The sequence below is a fragment of the Zingiber officinale genome, chromosome 9B (assembly GCF_018446385.1).
Source record: "Zingiber officinale cultivar Zhangliang chromosome 9B, Zo_v1.1, whole genome shotgun sequence".
In the NCBI taxonomy this organism is placed as follows: domain Eukaryota; kingdom Viridiplantae; phylum Streptophyta; class Magnoliopsida; order Zingiberales; family Zingiberaceae; genus Zingiber; species Zingiber officinale.
The window spans coordinates 15,476,715-15,494,957 of NC_056003.1; the positions used below are offsets into that span (position 1 = coordinate 15,476,715).

General features: G+C 38.0%; 4 protein-coding genes across 4 annotated transcripts; all 4 read right to left on the reverse strand.

Moving 5' to 3' along the window:
• Positions 1-95: 95 nt before the first annotated feature.
• LOC122022712 lies at positions 96-6,071 on the reverse strand. Its single transcript, XM_042580785.1, has 17 exons — positions 6,041-6,071; positions 5,731-5,924; positions 5,559-5,652; positions 5,311-5,485; positions 5,011-5,116; positions 4,842-4,924; positions 4,053-4,085; positions 3,789-3,966; positions 3,583-3,703; positions 3,155-3,235; positions 2,823-2,887; positions 2,395-2,451; positions 2,161-2,232; positions 1,482-1,721; positions 1,064-1,179; positions 740-829; positions 96-449 (listed from the first exon to the last, which is right to left on the reverse strand). The coding sequence occupies exons 1-17, from the start codon at positions 6,054-6,056 to the stop codon at positions 293-295; spliced, it is 1,878 nt and encodes a 625-aa protein (XP_042436719.1). The 5' UTR covers positions 6,057-6,071; the 3' UTR covers positions 96-292.
• Positions 6,072-6,630: 559 nt separating this feature from the next.
• LOC122022711 (DEAD-box ATP-dependent RNA helicase 7-like) lies at positions 6,631-10,787 on the reverse strand. The gene is made up of 14 exons (XM_042580784.1): positions 10,239-10,787; positions 9,874-10,008; positions 9,630-9,770; positions 9,442-9,553; positions 9,142-9,212; positions 8,735-8,889; positions 8,534-8,645; positions 8,339-8,440; positions 8,186-8,246; positions 7,931-8,102; positions 7,744-7,840; positions 7,535-7,629; positions 7,218-7,351; positions 6,631-7,055 (listed from the first exon to the last, which is right to left on the reverse strand). The coding sequence occupies exons 1-14, from the start codon at positions 10,677-10,679 to the stop codon at positions 6,826-6,828; spliced, it is 2,058 nt and encodes a 685-aa protein (XP_042436718.1). The 5' UTR covers positions 10,680-10,787; the 3' UTR covers positions 6,631-6,825.
• An 858-nt stretch (positions 10,788-11,645) lies between these two features.
• On the reverse strand, positions 11,646-13,166 carry LOC122022844. The gene is made up of 4 exons (XM_042580957.1): positions 12,983-13,166; positions 12,759-12,830; positions 12,308-12,372; positions 11,646-12,243 (listed from the first exon to the last, which is right to left on the reverse strand). Exons 1-4 carry the CDS (start codon positions 13,164-13,166, stop codon positions 11,704-11,706), a joined length of 861 nt encoding a protein of 286 aa, XP_042436891.1. The 3' UTR covers positions 11,646-11,703.
• A 531-nt stretch (positions 13,167-13,697) lies between these two features.
• Positions 13,698-17,592, reverse strand: LOC122025741 (DNA-directed RNA polymerases I and III subunit rpac1-like). Its single transcript, XM_042584609.1, has 9 exons — positions 17,345-17,592; positions 16,909-17,094; positions 16,585-16,714; positions 16,424-16,504; positions 15,886-16,073; positions 15,246-15,341; positions 15,077-15,170; positions 14,126-14,239; positions 13,698-13,956 (listed from the first exon to the last, which is right to left on the reverse strand). Exons 1-9 carry the CDS (start codon positions 17,456-17,458, stop codon positions 13,853-13,855), a joined length of 1,107 nt encoding a protein of 368 aa, XP_042440543.1. The 5' UTR covers positions 17,459-17,592; the 3' UTR covers positions 13,698-13,852.
• Positions 17,593-18,243: the final 651 nt, after the last annotated feature.

An 18,243-nucleotide genomic window follows, 5' to 3' on the forward strand; every position in this document is an offset into this window, starting at 1 on the left:
AAGTATTTTTATTCTAAGACGATTCGAAAATTTTATAAAATATTTTTAAATGGGAAATGATTCAAAATTTTGCTATTTTTAACACACAAAATCCGTTGATAGTTAGTTGAATTTTATTTAAACGACTCATAATTCAATTAAGTATACAGATCACTAGGAGATCATCACAGCTATATTTTGACGTTCACATATCTAGAATGAAGGGGAAAAAGAAGAGTTTAATCTTTATGTGAAGCAGTAGCTCATTGGATTGCACTTGCAGCATCTCTGCAACTTGGGCGGGGATTGGGAGTTATGAATGTTCAGCTGCACACAACTCCAGAGCTTGTTCAGCTTCTCTCAGAAAGAGGCGTGTGAGATGCTTCTGCCCTTTTCTATACACCACGCAAGACCGCCGTGTTCTGCTCATCGTTGTCATCGACTTCTCCTCTGTCGTGCTCGTCTTGGTTCTGTAATGTCCCAACAGAAAAGGTTTTGTGAGGTTTGGCGGAATGATATCATCCACAAGCCAATAATTTGTATCTTCCATCAAGCGGGAGTACAAGTGGCGAGTGTGTCATCAACCAGAGCTCCTAAGTGCTAAAAGAAAGAACTCTCTATTCAAAAAATTCGAGCTGGCGGAATCTTGAATTCCAGAGGCAAATTATAGTCAAACTGATGAATGATAATTGAATGAGCTCGTATTTGATAATTAATACTTGAGGTGAATCGTGATGCACTCGAAATAAGGTCAGCATACCTCTCAAAATCTTGAAGCTCTGTGACTGAGTTTGCGAGGATTTCATCATCACAGTCTTCTGTTCCGGATCCCTCCTCAAGTTCTGTCAATCTTGTAAACACAAGAGGAGAACAAATATAAGAAGAAAATTTAGGTGCAAATTTGAGAATTTACAACTGCTAAGCGTATTCGTAATAGAAAATTACAAGAGATGATAATATGCTACTAAGAAAATCAAGAAAAAAAAGGTTGAAACTATTCAATAACGATTCCAACCCCAATTTTGACAACAATGATTTAAACCATGGTTAAAGCTAAAAAAATGTAGAGTAAGATTTAGAGTACTTCATGCGGAGAAGTTCAACAAGCAGCTCCAACGCTCCATAATCCCCACATACTTCCCATACAGCTGCTTCAACATCTTTATCAGATGGTTGTCTCTCCTCTCCAGCCGTGCCAAGCTACCAACGGAAAAGAGGAAATGGAATCAAAGGCTAATAGAAACCAATGATTTATTTTTCAAATCAAAATATTCAAAATTATTAGGTTTTCAAATCTATTTTTGACTTTAAATAAGAAGTTAAAATTTAAGTTTCTCTCCCTCTTTCTGTTTCTCTAAAACGGTCAAAAGGGAACATAGACTAAGAAATACTTTCCTTATCCTTTTTCTACAGATTTTTTTCGTCCACCTCTGCGCTCTTTCTGTCCTCAGTTAATTGCACAACAAGAAGAAACCAAAGAGTTTCCGTCATTATATCATTACCTCTTCTAGTAACGAAGTAACTTGCCTAAGCTCATGCTCTTGCATTGCAATCGTCCGTAAAGCCACAAGAAACTCTTGAGGAAAAACTAATTTGCTCAAATATGAAGGAACTTTACGCTCTCCGCTCCAACTATAGTTATAGGTCTGGCCAGCCAGACTTTTTGTACTGTCTTGACATTTTTCACTGAAGAAACCATCATCAAGTAAACTTTTCGGTAGGAGACATCTAAGTTCAACTTTCTGCAGGTAAGAACAAAATCGTAAGCAAATCAGAAGATACACCAGACAACAAGGGAATAAAATTTGCTACATTTTCTTGATAGCTTGTGAAGAAATTTAACAAAAAAAATTGGAGAGATTGAATCCAATAATTTGCCAATTTTTAGATACTGAACGTCCATTTATTTTTCCCAAAAATAAAACATATTTTATTAAAATCTTAATAACAACTGGCATGACTCAAGCTAGGAAGCCAGTAACGATTCCAAAACATGAAGATTATGGCTCCTCTAAGATACAGCATGAGTAGTCACAAGTATTAGAGATTATGTAATCATGATTTGTAACTAATGAAGTGGAATAAGGCAGTTTAAACTAAGGGCGGTTTCCTAGTTATGCCATTCATAAGAAAGCTATTCATAACCTGCATTCTAGGAAATTTACATCGGATCTCGAATACCTGAGCTTCTATAAGCCCTGCTTTGATACTTGATAATGGAACATTATGTAATGCTTCCATGGGATAATGGACCTGAAAGCATAAACGAGCAAAAATGATGTGTCTATGGAAAAATGTGTTAAAACGCAACAGCATTATTAAATAAAGTAAGTAAGCGGCATGGAGAAGTTTGACAAGAGAATAAGTAACTTGGATAAGATTTAGCTGCATAATATACTAATAAATTTTCTATACCATGAGAAAGTCATCTGGGTTGTTGTCAAGAACAAATCCATAAAGATACAACAGTTCCTGCAAGTAAACAACAATGCTGACCAAATTATAAATTTGCTAGTTTGCATATAAAAGGAAAGAAATTGATTCGGTAAAGTCAGAACAGAAGATTGTTCAATCTGATTAAAAAACCACTGTATTCTAACTTTTAACATTTTCATTCAAGAAAAAGTTTTAAACACACACAAAGCACATGAGATACATGAATGAACATGTTCAAAATCAAGTGGAACAGATAAAGTTGAGGTGTAAGATATAAAAGGAGACCACAAAAAGTCTAGCTAAGATAATTGAAAGCGATTTAAGAGAATAGTAGTAATGGAAAAGACAATTTAACATGGCATCAAACAGATAAAGCATTACCTTGTTGCCTAACAGAAACTATTTACCTCATTGCCTTTGTTACCATAGCTGATGCATATCTCTTTCCCATCTTCAAAGTTCTGCTGATCAGCTTTGGCAAAGACGGAGAAAATTAAATAATGATCAGATGTCAAATAGATAAATACTGGGCCGGTTATTAGTTATTACCAACTTGTGAAAGAAATATAAAATTTTCTAATGCATTATGGTTTGCACGCCCAGATTGCGGAAAAAAAAACAAATCTCAGTTAGTAAGCAAGGAGAAAGAGAGCAAATTAACTTTAAATATTACAAAATTACGAAGACAAAAATTTAATGGAGCTTTAATAGCTATATTAGCATATAAATGGCACTTTACCAAGTGTGAGATACATTGAGGCAGGAATTCCAGTCACATCTCCAGTGGAATCAACCTCCCACGTTGCATCTGCCTTCAAACCTGAAAGGAGACAATATTCACACGTGAAACAATTAAGCAGAAAAATGTGCAAAGGTTGCCATCATACTAATTTTGCAGCATTGAACAAGAGTATAATAATAATACAAGTGTGTAAATAACTTGAAAAAACCACAGCAATAAAAACTCTCCGAATGTTATGGTAGTCTTGTGCAATTCATAGTTTATACTATGCAACCATTTGGAAAATAAGTAAGGTTAACAAACAAGAAAGTAAACTCCAGTATATGTTGTAAGCAGTGAATGCAGTAAAGTGTTCATAAAATCTTTTCACAGAGATCATTATGCTTGACTTCAGAACACTGATAGAATTTGGGATTTTCACATACCATGGTTACAAAAATCAATTCCAGGAATAAGCCCCTCTACCCAGACAGTCTCTGAACCTTTATTTTTTGAAGTTTCATCAGCCTTGTCGTGATCCTTAACACCATCTAACATAAGCACCCCCTGTAGTGAAATACAAAAAAAAAAAGTACATAATAACTGCACATTCTTTTCCTAGAGCATAAAATGTATTAGAAGCAACTAACACCTCAGTTTTCCCATTCTGCTCATGGACAGATGTTTTACCAGGAATTTCAGATGGATTAGTACCCACTTCACTGCTATTAAGTGAAGAATTATTGCCTAGCACCTTGACTGGCTCAGGAAATACATAAGAATGAGGAAATGGAATGTTCAGAGCCCTAGTCCAGAATATGGAATTTGCCCTGTACTTTAGCAACAACATAAAAATGTTTTAAGTCCGAGTATAAAAAAAAATAGTGACATCATATAAGAATCTTAAAATGCATACCAAAGGAAATCTTCAAATCGCACTTCGGTAGCTCTGCCAAAAAGTTTAAAGGATACTGAACATTAGAACTATGCGAAGTCAAATCACAGAAAGAAATTCAAAGAACAAAGCCAAAAGATAATACTAAAATTTTGACACAGCTTTTAGGCATCCCTAGTTAATCTGGCAAAAATATAAACAACAATTTTGTGTGGATATTTTAGTAGAGAGCACATATGTTCATTAGAAAGAAACAACTGTTAGTGGCCAATTGAATATCATTATTATGATTAAAAAATTCATATAACAAAAACTTTACTGAAAGAAAAATAAGAGATGGAAACCAGAAGTGGCTAACAAGAAGAAACAAGAACCTATTAACTACATTTGACCATATAAGCATCTTATCCATGAAATTTATAGAAGTTTAAGAAGACTCCAAAGTCAAATCAATGCAATAATCAAAATATTTTATGTGTTTTCAAGATTCATCTAAAAACTATTGCCATAATTGTAGCAAAAAAAAAGGTGATTACGCTCACGAAAATTATTGCCATAGTGTAGCATACAGAGAAGGTTTAGGAAGAAGAGAGGCATTGAATAGTTACCAAGTTGAGCTTTGAACTTTGAATAAAATTGAGGGCATCTATAATAATTATGAGTATGCACCATATATACATGTATTTGGTTGAGTACTATAGTATAATCTCAAGTCTTGAGTACTATACGAGTACTATGTAAATCTTGCATGCTTCAAAAATCTACTGAAGGAAAGTCTAACTTTTTTCCAATTCAAACCGTCTAACCCACCTATCAAAACCTTCGTCACAATGCAAAAGCTCTTCAACTAGGCTTCGGACCTTGTCATTAAATAATGCTAGCAATTGTTTCCTCTGCAGTCAAAGAAACAGTCCTATATAACCAAGAGATCTAAATTCTAATTTCTAGAAATTTAATGACGTGTATAACATTCAAGTACCTGGACCAATGTGGCTCGGTGCAAGGCTGTCCCTCTCAATTCAGCAAGCTCATCTTCTGAGAACCATAGGGTACTCCCAAAGGTGCTCGGAAGCAAGTCAAAAAACCTGCAATGGAACCTAAATCAGGCAACAAAAGCCACATACACGCTGAGAAAACACATGCTACTTTATCTCGTGTCTTATGTAGAAATTCACTACGAACATGTTTTTCCAAATACGAAAAGAATATCAATAACAGAAAAGGTGGATTATTTTCAGTTAAAAAAAGTCAATTTTTTAATGATAGATTGAGTCCTCACGGCTTCCAAACTGAGTTCGGACGCAATCGCTCCACCACCAAAAACACCATCATCAGAAAACGGTCATCGACGTCGCCTTCCTCGAACAAGGCCCTACATCGAGGACCCACGAATTGGTCCTGGAGCACTCTCATGGGCGAGATGGCCAAATCAAGCGGAACAACCATGACGATACCTGCAAATTCGTTTCAGATCAGAATCCCTACACAAGTTCGCTTAAACCCTAGATGAGAACTCGAGATTATTACCATCACCATTATTGCCAGAGGTGGAGTATATACCGAAGCCCTTCTCGGGTCCGCAGTAACGGATACTACAGCCTCGCAGCTCTCCTCCGTTGGCCTACCATTCGATTGCAAAACGAGATATTTTACAAAACATTAAGCTAGCGAAAGAGAGAAAGAGAGGGGAGGGACAGACCTGTAGCCATTGGAGGAAGTAGCTGAGCTTAGCTTCTTGTTCTTGGGGACCAGAAGAAGCGACGATGGTTCCATTTCCTCCCATGGAGCTTTGGCGGCGAAAAAGGTTTTTCCCCTCCTGGTCTTTAGCAGAGTATTGGGACACGATAAACAACGCGATTCGTGCAGGGACGCGGCACGCACAAATCACTAAGTCTTTAGAAACCCGCAACCCAATCAAATTAGACCCGAAAATATTTCAACAATTTTTTTTTTAATTAGTAAGATCTTTGAATTGAAACGAAGTCAAAGTTTCAAGTGAAGGTTCTAACTTTGAATCCGACTCATAAGTTGTCAGATCGCTCAAACCATATTTGATGCAACATCTCAGAAGAATTCTTATCAGATCAACAATACAAAATGCCACTAAAATTGAACAATCTCTCAACATCTGGAGGTTGAACCTCACCGCGAGCACTGACTTAGAATGCTTGACGTCGATTTTCCCACTTCTGGGGAACGCGATGCATACTGTAAGTAGTATCTTTATATCGGAAGATTAAGAGAAAAGGGCAAAACTTGAATCATACTTCCGTGGATGAACTAGACGAGATTAAGAACCCTACGAGGAAACCTAACCTTGAGACAGTGAACATCACTGCCGCAAATGCCGACGGCCTTCATCATCACACGAACACCACGAGGCGGCAGATAGAAACCATGTTCTCTTCTGCCTTCGCCGCATCTCCGCTTCATTCGCCGCCCTTCCCCAATGGAGTAAGAGGAAGATCAGGAGATTGATGGCCGGAATAGTAGAAAAGCACAAAAAGGAAGCGAGAGCAGAGTGTTGCTATAGGTTTTAAGAATGATTGAGAATACGATTCAAGTAAACATGCAAAATTCCAAATATAAAGCGAAGTTATAACAGAATTAGAACTATAAATGAATATTAATTAGAAGACGAAACAACATGTTTGGAGTATCCAAATACAATATGAAAGCCATTAGCAGTCCCAGCCACAGAATTGGGGTTGAAACAACTATGTATCTTTCAATTCGTGTGAAAAACTAAAGACTATTCCCAGCTACAAAATTGGGATTGAAACAACTGTATCTTTCAATTCCTCTGGAAGAAGTTATTCCTGCCTCCACCTCCACGACCTCTTCCGCCACGATTGCTGCCACCTCTACCACTGGAGAATCCGCCACCACGTTGTCCACCATGAAAACCACCACCTCCACGACCAAACCTTCCTCGCCCTGAGTTGGGGCCTTTGTGATACCTATCTTGCAGTGGAGGCAATGTTTCCAGGACCTCGACAGTGAAAGTGCCAGCCTTGTCTTGAACTGCATGAGAAAGAGGAAAGTGTTGGGAATAAACACTAAAAAGTGAACGTCTATATCCATCACCGGATGCATTCCGGCAAAGCAAAATTTATTTCACCCGCCGAAGCAGCTTCGGCAAGGTTTTCTTTGCCTCATCTAGTGGAAGGGTACAAAAACCTTTACCTTCGAGAAATTCATTGACATCATCAGCAGGCACATCAAACACTACGCCGTAACTATCGGCAGTGATCGAGACGCTTTCGAGATTTTGGACCTTCTCTTGGGGCAAATATCTTCCTAAGACGCTGAAAACAAATCTGACAAAATCCATGATAACAAGGAGGTTAGAAATGCATTTGATCTAACAAATTCGTATGTAATGATAGCTCAACAGTCGACTGTGCAATGGCTCAATCTAGAGCCCTCCCTAGTTTCAGTAATCAAACTTTTGGCCATCGAATTCAAAAGGGGAAAAACATAAACAAACGTTCAGCACCCACGATGGTGAATAGATAGTGTTTCCTGTCTGAAGATGCAAAGTCACGTAGTTCTCCAAAGATGAAAGCAGTGACCTCTTTTTTATATCCAAGAACCCCTGCAATAGATACAAACATTAAAATGGAAGTTTCTCGTATCGCACAAAGATTCTATCACTTCGACAAGCAAGATGTGTATTCTATCACTTCGACAAGCAAGATGTGTAACTTACAGCAGCCTTAGCAAGTGCTTTTGCTAGCAAATCTACAGCCGGTAATCCTGAAGAGTTCAAGAGTTCCTCTGCTTGTGAACGAAAAACTGGAATAACACTGCATTATAAGCAACCCCATAGTTAGATGACGCTTAATATTACCTACCCAAAAAACCATTGAAAAACAAGGAAAGATATAGCAGCTTACCTGTCGGAGACACTTGAAATGGCATTGGCTGCTTCAGATCCAACTGATTCAGCAATATCGGCAGGCTGAGGGGCAGATATGTGCTCAAACTTTACACCTGACTCTCTTTCAATTCTGGAAACACTAAACTTATATTTCGGTTCATAAAGCAGAATTGCAACACCAGTATTGCCTGAAAGAGACATTTCTTAGCACACTTTGTCACAAAAAAAGAACTCAAAACAATCAACAAGGTGAAGCTTTGAAAAAGATTACCAGCCCTTCCAGTTCGCCCAGACCGATGAATGTAAGCTTCAACATCACGTGGGGGCTCACACTGAAAAAGTAATTAATTTCAAAAAATGTATCTCTATTAACAAAGTCAAATATACTAAATGGTAAGTGATTTCAGGAGATGATCAACTGCACCTGTATAATCAATTGCACATCATTGATGTCAAGCCCACGTGCTGCAACATTTGTTGCAACCAAAACCAAAAACTTGCCTGACCTAAATCCTGTTAGAATGACCTGCATAACATCAAATTCAAGATATTAATGAATGACTTTCATGTAGACACTATATGGTTATGAAAAAGTGATGTCCTATCGTAAAGGGCATACTTCTCGCTGCTGTTGCATTACATCTCCATGCAATGCTCTTGACCCAGGTAATAATCCAGAAAGCTCAGATGCAGATTCTTTTGTCTCAGTGAAAATAATGGTTCGCCCACCACTGTGAATAGTTAAACAATGTCCTTTAGAAACTAGATCATAACAAAGAAAATGAATCAAACAAAAAGGTAAAACCATAAAATTACCAACCTGCTATAGCAACGGATAATATCAGGAAGAATTTGTTGTCTTGTTGATTTTAAACAAGGAAGAGCAAGATGTCGAACACTGGCACTAGCCTTCAGTTTCTCATTGCCAACAAGATCAGCTGTTTTCTTATCTGCCTTTAGAAATCTTGCTGAAATCTGGGAGCAATGGAAAAGGTATCATGCCGAAGAATATGGAAGGTTAAAGAAGCATTTACAACCAAGTAATAATCATTAACATTAGGCAAGAAAATTAGGCACTAATTTCTAACAGTGATAATGAGCTGATAAGATGGTTCACAATTATAGAAATGCAAACATGCAGCAAGGCATGCCACAATATTTGCAAAATGGCTTATGTCCCTGTGCAAAATTACACAAAACAGAGAAAACATTATTATGAATCTATACCTCTTTCACCCAATCAGGCAAGGTAGCACTGAAGAGAAGTGTTTGAACTTTGCTAGCATCCTCAACTTTACCTGCAAAACATGAAAACAAAAACCTTCAGTAAATATTATGTGAAGCATGAGATTTACTAGGTGAAGCATACTTCAGAAATGAAAGTAACATATATTACAACTGGATCAAACTAATCAATAATTAGGGAAGGCCTAACACAGAACATCAACTATTAAATGTATCTCTGAGATCCTTTTGCCACACACAAACGAAAGAGAATTGTTGAAAAGCAGTGAAAACTACTCATACCGAGAATTAGTTCAACATCCTCCACAAAACCCATTCTCAACATTTCATCTGCTTCATCAAGGACACGGAAGTTTAAAGCTCTCAAGTCAAGAGTTCCTCTCTCTAGATGATCCTGTAAAAAAGACAGGAAATAAAAAACTTACTTCACTGAGCAGAAGAATTTATGAACATCTAGTAAAAAGGCTTACTTTCACACGTCCTGGAGTTCCAACTACAATATCAACCCCTCTCTTTATGGACAATTCTTGAGCACGGAAAGGAGCTCCACCATACACACAACATGAAGATAACCCTACTGCGCCACCATAGACTTCAAAGTCTGAGTGTACCTGGATTTATTGTAAGGATAATCCAAACCAATCAAGTTATAGGATAAAGAATCATGGAAATTTGCATGGTAAAGATAGTAAATAAAGCTTAAATTTGGAATACCTGAACTGCAAGCTCTCGAGTTGGAAGTAGTACCAAAACACTTGGAGGTCTTCCGTAGCCAGTCTTCCTTGAAGCCTTGATCCTTCCATTTATCAATGACTCCAACATAGGCAAAACAAAAGCCAACGTTTTTCCCTATAATTATGGACATACAAAAGAATTACTATCATATCCAGTACAGCCCGTAAATGTCAGGAAGAACAACAATTGAGAGCTCAATAACAGATAAGCTCAAAGAAACATAAAGGTTGATGACAGTAACAGAGACTATATGGTATTGCCACCTGGTTGCCACTATTAAGAGCATGAACTAGAACAGCTAGATAACGGGCAATGCAAAGAATAAAAAGCAAGACAACACCAACCTGACCAGTCCGCGCACGACCTACTAAATCAAACCCATCGAGTATTAGATCGAAAGTCATGGCCTGGATGGGAAACAGGGCCTTTATGCCCCTCGAATTTAAGGTCTCCACCAAGGTCTTCGAGATCCTAAAATTGGACAAGGCATTCGGGTCGTCCACATCGCTACCGCTCTCAGGCTCAACCGTCTCCTCGCCCTTTAGCTTTTTGACTGCCAGACCATTAGCTTCCGGCTTTTTCTTCTTCTTCTCAGGAACCTCCGGCGAGGAATCAGTCACGATGTCGCTCTTATCCTCCTCGTCGGCTTTCCTCTTCCTGCTCTTCTTGATCTTCATTTTACCTATGTCCTCCTGCTCTAAGGGGGAGCTTTGCTCCTTCGCCTTCTTATGCTTCGATTTCTTGAGCCCCTCGGAGGAAAGAGGGTCGGAGAGGAGAGAAGGCATGTCTCAGCTGGGAGAGAGGCGGCGTGAGCTTTTCGGCAATGGAACGCTCTGAGACGGCAGCAACGTCTGGCATTTATAGTGCTCGGTTGCCAGAGAAAACCCTAACGGACCGAAACCGAATCTATATAATATAATTCTTTAAAAAGAAATGGGGAAAACAACGAACTTATTCCTTTTAAAAATATAACAGCTGGTATAAAAATATATATATATGAATTTTTCTCTGATTAATTATGATAAATTTAAAATTCTGAACTTTTATTAATTTTTATTATTTTTGAGTGCTTTGTCACGATTATTTCTATATATTTTTACATGGTATATCTTTGTAAACACAAATTATGTAAAATTAAAAAAAAAAAAATTGAACAACAAACGTAATTGTAAATTTATCTCAGCAAATATCGAACCAGCATCTCCACCTTTGCCTAAGGTGAATTGCCATATAGCAAGTCATAATCGCTATGAAATCAGTATAATTATAAATTTATTTCTGCAACTAAACGTAGGAATGCTTATTCCATACGAATCAAATGCGCCATTATTATATTCTTGAAAGGAACACACGAATAAATTGAATCTGCTTTAGGCAGCATCGGTCGAACAGTCAGAGTACGCAACTACACATGTTACATCTTCTTGGCAATGTTTCGCATAAGCCCTCTCTATTGAATAAAAACGCAGGCCAGACCTGGAGAGTTAAGTATGGAAGACTTTGTGCACTTGCGAAATTTAATTGCAAGACGGTCATTGACTGCCTCATGGAAGGAGTAAGAATGAACAGACTTGAAACTTGTACAGCTTATAAAAATCATATTTTTTTTATAATACGAATGCTAACAGCAAGCTATCCATTGATAGTCGATAAATCTAGGATTACAATAAACAGCGAGTAAGAGGAAATTAGGCTAACAGCATTTAGAAGTTGATAGAACACCATTCTGTGGACCTAAAGAAGGGATGTCAGAGGATCATGTTAGACATAATTTGATGAAGAATTTGGATTACCAACTACATCTTCTAATTAAACTAACAGCGCAGCAGTGAGAAGAGTTCCCATCCCCATACCTAAACCGGCATGAATCGCGAGAGGGGAACCGGACTTGGCCGGACCTGAATCGAACCCGGAATCTGAACCTGAGCGTGAGCCGGACGATCCTCTATTGGCCGGAGCGGGCGCCGGGCTGCCGGACGAGGTGGAGGTGGCAGGGTGCACCATGACTCGCACGATGAGGCGTTGCCCGGCCTCGCAGTGCCCCTGCGAGCCGCTGATGAAGTAGAAGAAGCCATAGCGATCGAAGCGGAAGGTGGTGTTTCCATTGTCGAAGAAGACAAGTGGATCTGCTGCGCTGCACTTGCCGTAGGCCTCCCGGTCGACCACCGCCACCGAGTCGTTCTTGTATTTGAAATCTAGAACAACAAAGAAGAAAATACAGATTAAGCGATGGAATCGTTTGGATCTATGAGATGAAGCAGGGGATGTCTTCCCCTTTCCAATCAAATAGTATTCAAATTGGTAATGAATTGGGATGGGAAAAAAAATCTGGATAAAAAAATTGACTTCCTACAGACTCATCGTACTCCAAATCTGGAAAGGGAAAGAAAAGAAGATCAAACAATCGAATCACTGCTTTCAACTCTCCGTAGGCCTCCCGGTTGACCACCGCCACTGAGTCGTTCTTATATTTGAAATCTAGAACGATAAAGAGGAAAATACAGATTAAACTATCGAATCATTTGGATCTCTGAGATGAAGCAGGGGATGTAAAGCCTTTTCCGAACAAATAGTATTCAAAATGGATAAATTGGGATGAGAAAAAAGATATCTGGATAAAAAAATCGTGTCTTGCAGAACTTATCATACTCGCAATCTGGAAAGGGAAAGAAAAACAGGTCAAACAATCGAATCATTTGGATCTCTGAGATGAATCGGGAGTTTTCTTCACCTTTTCTCTCAAACTTTATGCAAATTGGTGATTAATCGAGAGGGAAGCAAAAGTTTCCGGATTCAAATAATTCAGTCATTACAGGAAACAACATGTTTGAAATCTATAAGATCATCTTAAAAAATCTAACTACAGAGATCATTTGGATCTCTGAGATGAATGGCGAGATCCCTTTCTCTCAAATCGTATTCCAATTGGTGATAAACTGAGATTGGAATTAAAATTTTTGGATCAAACAATCGAAGCTCTTACAAAAACCATCGCATTTGGAACTACAATAAAAGACCTCAAACTATCTAATCAAAGAATATGTGAGATGGATCGGGACACCTTGGAACTAGAAATGAATTAACTCACAGAGGGAATCTCCGACGTGGAAGCGCTCTCGCATCGCCCAGCGATTGTAGTACTCAGGCTCTTCGACGGCGGCAGGGATGACCCAGCCTCGCGGGCCGCCAACGTGGAACTCGAGGCCGGACACTGAGAGAAGGGAGGAAATTGAGAGTAGGAGGAGGAAGGAGAGGCGAGCGAGATCTGCCATTTCGGAGTTGGAGTCGTCTTCTTCGTCTTGCCAAGCGAGATCGCCATTCGCCGAGACGGTTCGAAATTTAAAAAGGCAGGGAGGGGAGTCGGCGGTTGAGTTCGTTACGGGCTTCGGCTTCCGCTACACTACGTAGCCACGTGGCGACTTGAGATTGGAGCAGGGAAACATCGCTAGCTGTCGAGGACGTGTTTTGAAGTTTATGTTAAAGCCCTAAATTTACGTTACTACGGTCTCGATCTGTAGTAACTTACGTTTACTTGGACAGAGACTCAGAGAGAAGAGGAGAGCGTCAATCTCAAACTTTGAGATGCTATTTCTTGTTTACCTTAAATCCAGATAGAGAAGTCATTTTTTATCTTTGTTAAAAAAAGAAAAACCCAATTCAGCCCCATAAAACGTTATAAATTTTTTTAAACATAGTAAATTTCTCAAACTCTCAAATGTACGGTGCCCTGATTGAGATTTGAACTTTGGTTGAAAACCGTCCTGACAAATAATTGATAGGAAAAAAACACAATTCTCCACAGATTAAGCACAACGCTTGATATCACAATACTAAATATAAGTTTCTGTGCTCTGGTATGTGGGAAGAACACGAACTAATTTACTCAAATATTCTAGATTTCACATCAGACACAGGATTTATAATTAAAAAAAAACAAGAAAAAAGAGAGGAAGAGAAATTAAGATAGTTCAGATAGCAGACGGTCACATTTCTCTTCCAAGATTTTCACAGCTTCAATGAATAACTCTTCTGGTGACAAAGCTCCAGTAGATTCGATAGTAACTGCCAGAAGCAAGGCATGATAAGTTGGATGAAAACACTGATAAAAAGTTGGTCAGAAAACAGTGCATCTTCATGGAAGAATAGTGTAGTGTGTGACTTGCAAAGCTGGTTAGTTATTACATAATTTCCAATGCTACAACAAACTGGAGATGCTAAGCGAAAGACTTACAGATAAAGTGATGTTTAACACGACCTAGTTCCACCAGTTCTTCATTTACCCCGCGGATACATTCTCTGCATAATGTGCAAGCGCGAGGGTTGGCTACGATTGCCTTCTTGTCGCCTGCACACAAGTACAGTAATCACATGAATCAAGTGACACTAAATGTATTGCAACCTACTGAAACCTTCTTCTCCGAGCAATAATTAGAAGCAAAAAAAAAAGAAATTTAAATGGTTCTATTACCTTATTAAGTGAAAAGAACACAGAGCTATACTGCAAAGAATAGATAAAAACTTGTATCGCGGTAATTCGAAGAGAAGTGGGTTTATGGGAGGGAATTGTTTCCAAACAACGATAACAATTTATAAAGTTAAGAGATTGAAACAAGACAACAGAAGCAACTTAAGTAACATATACTATTTAAAAAAGAAAAGTTAACCTATTTTTGCAATAAATTTGCTGAAGGCAGGAGTCATTGGAAAACTGTTATTCGACAACAATTTGAAGGTGGACAATGGCCTTAACATTGTTATGGTACACTAGATGCCAAAGAAAATAGCTTAATACCAAATAAATCCCTAGTTGGTAGATGGCTTTGATGAGCGAGTCTAAATTTAATGCTGCAGTAATAAATTAAAAAAATAACAACAAAAGCTTATCTGCAGCTGAAAAAAAAACAAGGAGATGAGAAAAACAAGAGTTCGAAGTATTCAAGATTGAGGTGAGGTGACTATGGATGTTCTGGATTTTAACCTTTTCTATAGTTTCTTCTATGCAACAATTCTAGCATTGCTTAGCGATGAATGAAAATAACTAAAATCTTCTTGAGCACTCTTTAAGGTGATAAACTAAAACCAATAAAAGCAATCCATATAGACAATAGGTGAACTAATATGCCAGTCATATCAACATATAGGAGTGAAACATGTAGAAGAAAGGGGAACAAAATTTACTAACCGTGTCCTAGGTCTTCGATATCAAAAACATTGACAGGGCATTTATTTACAAGCTTTTCAGCATCTTGGCCTTTTACTTCTGTCAATAGTACAACCTAATAGGAAATATATCTTAATAAGCATGACCTTACCACCAATGCAACTTAAAAAAAACAGACTTCAAATTTCACCTCAGGGAGCATCCGATACCATGCTGAAGCCACAGGAGACCACTTAGCATGAACTTTGCCAATGCCTTTGACAGCATGTGCTTCAAGCTCAATTGCCTGGCAGCAAAGTGTTCTTAGAAATGAGGAAATATTGTTTATATAAAGCAATGCAATTGTTGCTTATTTGCTACTTTGCCATTTCACCCAACTATTTGTTCACCATTTATGAATGTTATCCAATAGACTAGCATTCACAACATTCAGTACACCATTCATAAATAGAGTTTTTTGTTTCTCCTTACCATTCATAAATGTAATTATCATTAATCCATTCAACTTGTTTAATTATATAACCCAATTGTCAAATTGAAACATACAATATACCATATTCATAAAATTTTGAAACATATAATATATCATATTCATAAAATTTCTCTTATATTAAATGTAAATGTAAAAAGAGATAGAAACAATTATTGGTTCCGCAATCAGACAAATTTAGAACACAAAATCGAATCACAATATTATAATTAGTATCAAAAAGTATCACATTTTCATGTAATTCCTTTTACATAACCACGATATAATGTAATAAGTTTAAAAGTAAAAATTTACTGTAAAAAAGAAGGCTGTCTGCCATCCCACAAAATGGAAACAATACCTGTCCTGGCCCTAGTTTCGCAATAATGATATCATCGTGCTTTACTCCTAGTGGTTTCTTTGATATTTCCGGCAAAGAATCTTGGCTGCAGCTGAATGAGGTATAACTTTTCACTTTTGCAGATTTGTCAAGAGTAGCCATTTCAAGCTCACTGCCATTTGGTAGCCATTTCAATTGATTTGTCTTAACTGGTAAATCAAGACAAAGAGTGTAGGGTTAGCAAAAAAGTTAAAAATGACCATCAAGATAAGTAAAGCATCTAAGCACCTGGGCACAGACAGTCATGAAAGTATAAGAGCACAGTGCAAAATGAAAGATAACAAGGAAATAAACAGAATTGAAATCCAAAGAAAAAGATTGACAGCAGACTATGAAAGCATCATGAACTTAATCTGTGAAGAGAGAATATGCAAGCAGGGATTCAGTAGCAAGTATTCATGAAATGCTTGATTATGAGAATTTATTGCAATGCAAACTCATATGATAAAAAAAAAAATCCTTTAACTACAATATGATTAATGATTTGAGACAACTTTACCTGTATTGCGGGGACTATCCTTTTTGCACGATACTTCCAGCTTATAGACAATAGTATTCCGTTCATTTGGCACATCATTTTCTGCAAATATAATGCATCCAGAAGCATTAAGCGAGTTTATATCTCACTATTTTTTTTTTTAAAAAAAAATATCTACAGACCTGACAAGTACTCAAATAGTCTCGGGTCAGCATCAAGCGGAATAAGGCCAAGTCTGTGGGATAGCACCTCATCTGCTATTAGAGATGTGTTATTTACCATGAGTACCTTCTCGATAGCCATAGTAGGGATCTGAAAAAAGGGAATTGAAAACAACCATTAAACTTTCAGAATGAACATTACGTTTAGTACAACCATAAAATATAGACCAGAAAGCAAATAACACTTGGTTGCATGTCTAAATTGAAATGAAAACTGAAAAAAGGTTATAGTTTCTTCATAAATTTGAAAGTGCCAACAATATTAGGATCAAGATATCACTATACCTCAGCAATGAGAATCCTCCGGAATGCATTTGCCAATGAAGCGTCAATGCCAATCATATCAAATTCAATCTCGTCCTCACTCAGCCTGACAATTTCAACCTTAAAGTTTTTGGAGAATTTTTCTAGTCCCATACTGTTGTCCACTCCCATCAATGAATACGCACCAGAGTAGTGAACAGCATCTGTCTTCATATGTCTCACAATAAAAAAGAAATCAGCGATACAGCCATAATACATCACCAAAAAATGATGCACAAAGAAACAAAAAACCCAATTTTGTCTCTTGAGCAAGAAAACCAATATCTATTCGGTAAATTTATCTTCTTAAAGGATGATTCAGGTGAAAGGATTACACAATTATTGTTTTCTTAAGCGTTCAAATATACGTATAAGGCAGGAAAAATCGGCACAAATTAGACGCTAAGGGAAGCCTTACATGGATCGGGGCATCAGCATTGCAAGTGACGCGAGTCCGCTGGCGATTAAGGTGCTCCGGGAGCTGCCCCATCGGGACGTCCGGCATATCCAGAGCCGACACCTTCTTCGACATCTCTCCGACCAGACCACCACGACTCAGAGAGACGAGAAAAACGGAGAATCAAACGGCCGGTGAACTTGTTACTTTGTTAGGGTTTTAGGTTCTCGAGCGCCCAGGCCACGAGGGTTTTAGAGTTCATTTACTTCGCCGCCGTAGGATCGAGAATAAGAGGAGGAAAAAAAAGCAGATATCGGGTCGGGTATGACTCGGTCCGATCCGTGAACACCAATGGGCCTCGCAAGTAAAGTTGTCAATGTTTTATGTAGCCTGCGATGCCGATGGCTCCGTACGATTAATTGGACCTGAATTAGGCCGGGCCTAATCTGGCACTGTCAATGCTATGTTTGGGGGCACTGGGTCGTAGACTAGTAGTATATTAGATTTCTTTGTTGGGGTTTGGGGACGCTTATCCAGAGATCAAATTCTCTGTCTTCAAATTTCTCTATCCCCATATCCTTTTGCCGATCGGACGGATCAGATTACATCTCAAGGATATTTTGCACATCACGAGGATACTGCACACATCTTAAAGATGTCATGATGCCTTAAGATGTAATATGATCCGTCCGATCGGCAGGGAACACGGGGACAAAAAAATTTAGGGACAAAAGATTTAATCGGGCTGATCCGGTGCAAGGAGCTCCATTAATCAATTTTAAAATATTTTAAAGGTTAATAATCCTTCGTAATTTATTTCTTCCGTTTACAGGCATTGGGGACAGTGTAATCACTTTACCACCATTAATCGATTCTAAAAGCTCAATATTAGTATTAAAAACAAATATTGTACATCAATA

What these genes read in the sequence shown, in the direction of transcription:
- LOC122022844 (XM_042580957.1), bottom strand. Translation starts at nt 13,166, where the DNA reads ATGGCAGATCTCGCTCGCCTCTCCTTCCTCCTCCTACTCTCAATTTCC. An exon ending in CCACGTCGGAGATTCCCTCT is followed by an intron (nt 12,831 to 12,982) that starts GTGAGTTAATTC and finishes TTCCAATCTCAG; the next exon opens with TTTATCACCAATTGGAATAC. An exon ending in CAGAGATCCAAATGATCTCT is followed by an intron (nt 12,373 to 12,758) that starts GTAGTTAGATTT and finishes TTATCGTTCTAG; the next exon opens with ATTTCAAATATAAGAACGAC.
- LOC122025741 (XM_042584609.1), bottom strand. Translation starts at nt 17,458, where the DNA reads ATGTCGAAGAAGGTGTCGGCTCTGGATATGCCGGACGTCCCGATGGGG. An exon ending in ATGCTGATGCCCCGATCCAT is followed by an intron (nt 17,095 to 17,344) that starts GTAAGGCTTCCC and finishes AGACATATGAAG; the next exon opens with ACAGATGCTGTTCACTACTC. An exon ending in TGTTAAACATCACTTTATCT is followed by an intron (nt 13,957 to 14,125) that starts GTAAGTCTTTCG and finishes TGCTTCTGGCAG; the next exon opens with TTACTATCGAATCTACTGGA.
- LOC122022712 (XM_042580785.1), bottom strand. An exon ending in CCGAACTCAGTTTGGAAGCC is followed by an intron (nt 5,117 to 5,310) that starts GTGAGGACTCAA and finishes GTTCCATTGCAG; the next exon opens with GTTTTTTGACTTGCTTCCGA. An exon ending in TGTGACGAAGGTTTTGATAG is followed by an intron (nt 4,086 to 4,841) that starts GTGGGTTAGACG and finishes ACTTTTTGGCAG; the next exon opens with AGCTACCGAAGTGCGATTTG.
- LOC122022711 (XM_042580784.1), bottom strand. Translation starts at nt 10,679, where the DNA reads ATGCCTTCTCTCCTCTCCGACCCTCTTTCCTCCGAGGGGCTCAAGAAA. An exon ending in ATGTGCAATTGATTATACAG is followed by an intron (nt 8,247 to 8,338) that starts GTGCAGTTGATC and finishes TTACTTTTTCAG; the next exon opens with TGTGAGCCCCCACGTGATGT. An exon ending in AACACTATCTATTCACCATC is followed by an intron (nt 7,352 to 7,534) that starts GTGGGTGCTGAA and finishes GGATTTTGTCAG; the next exon opens with ATTTGTTTTCAGCGTCTTAG.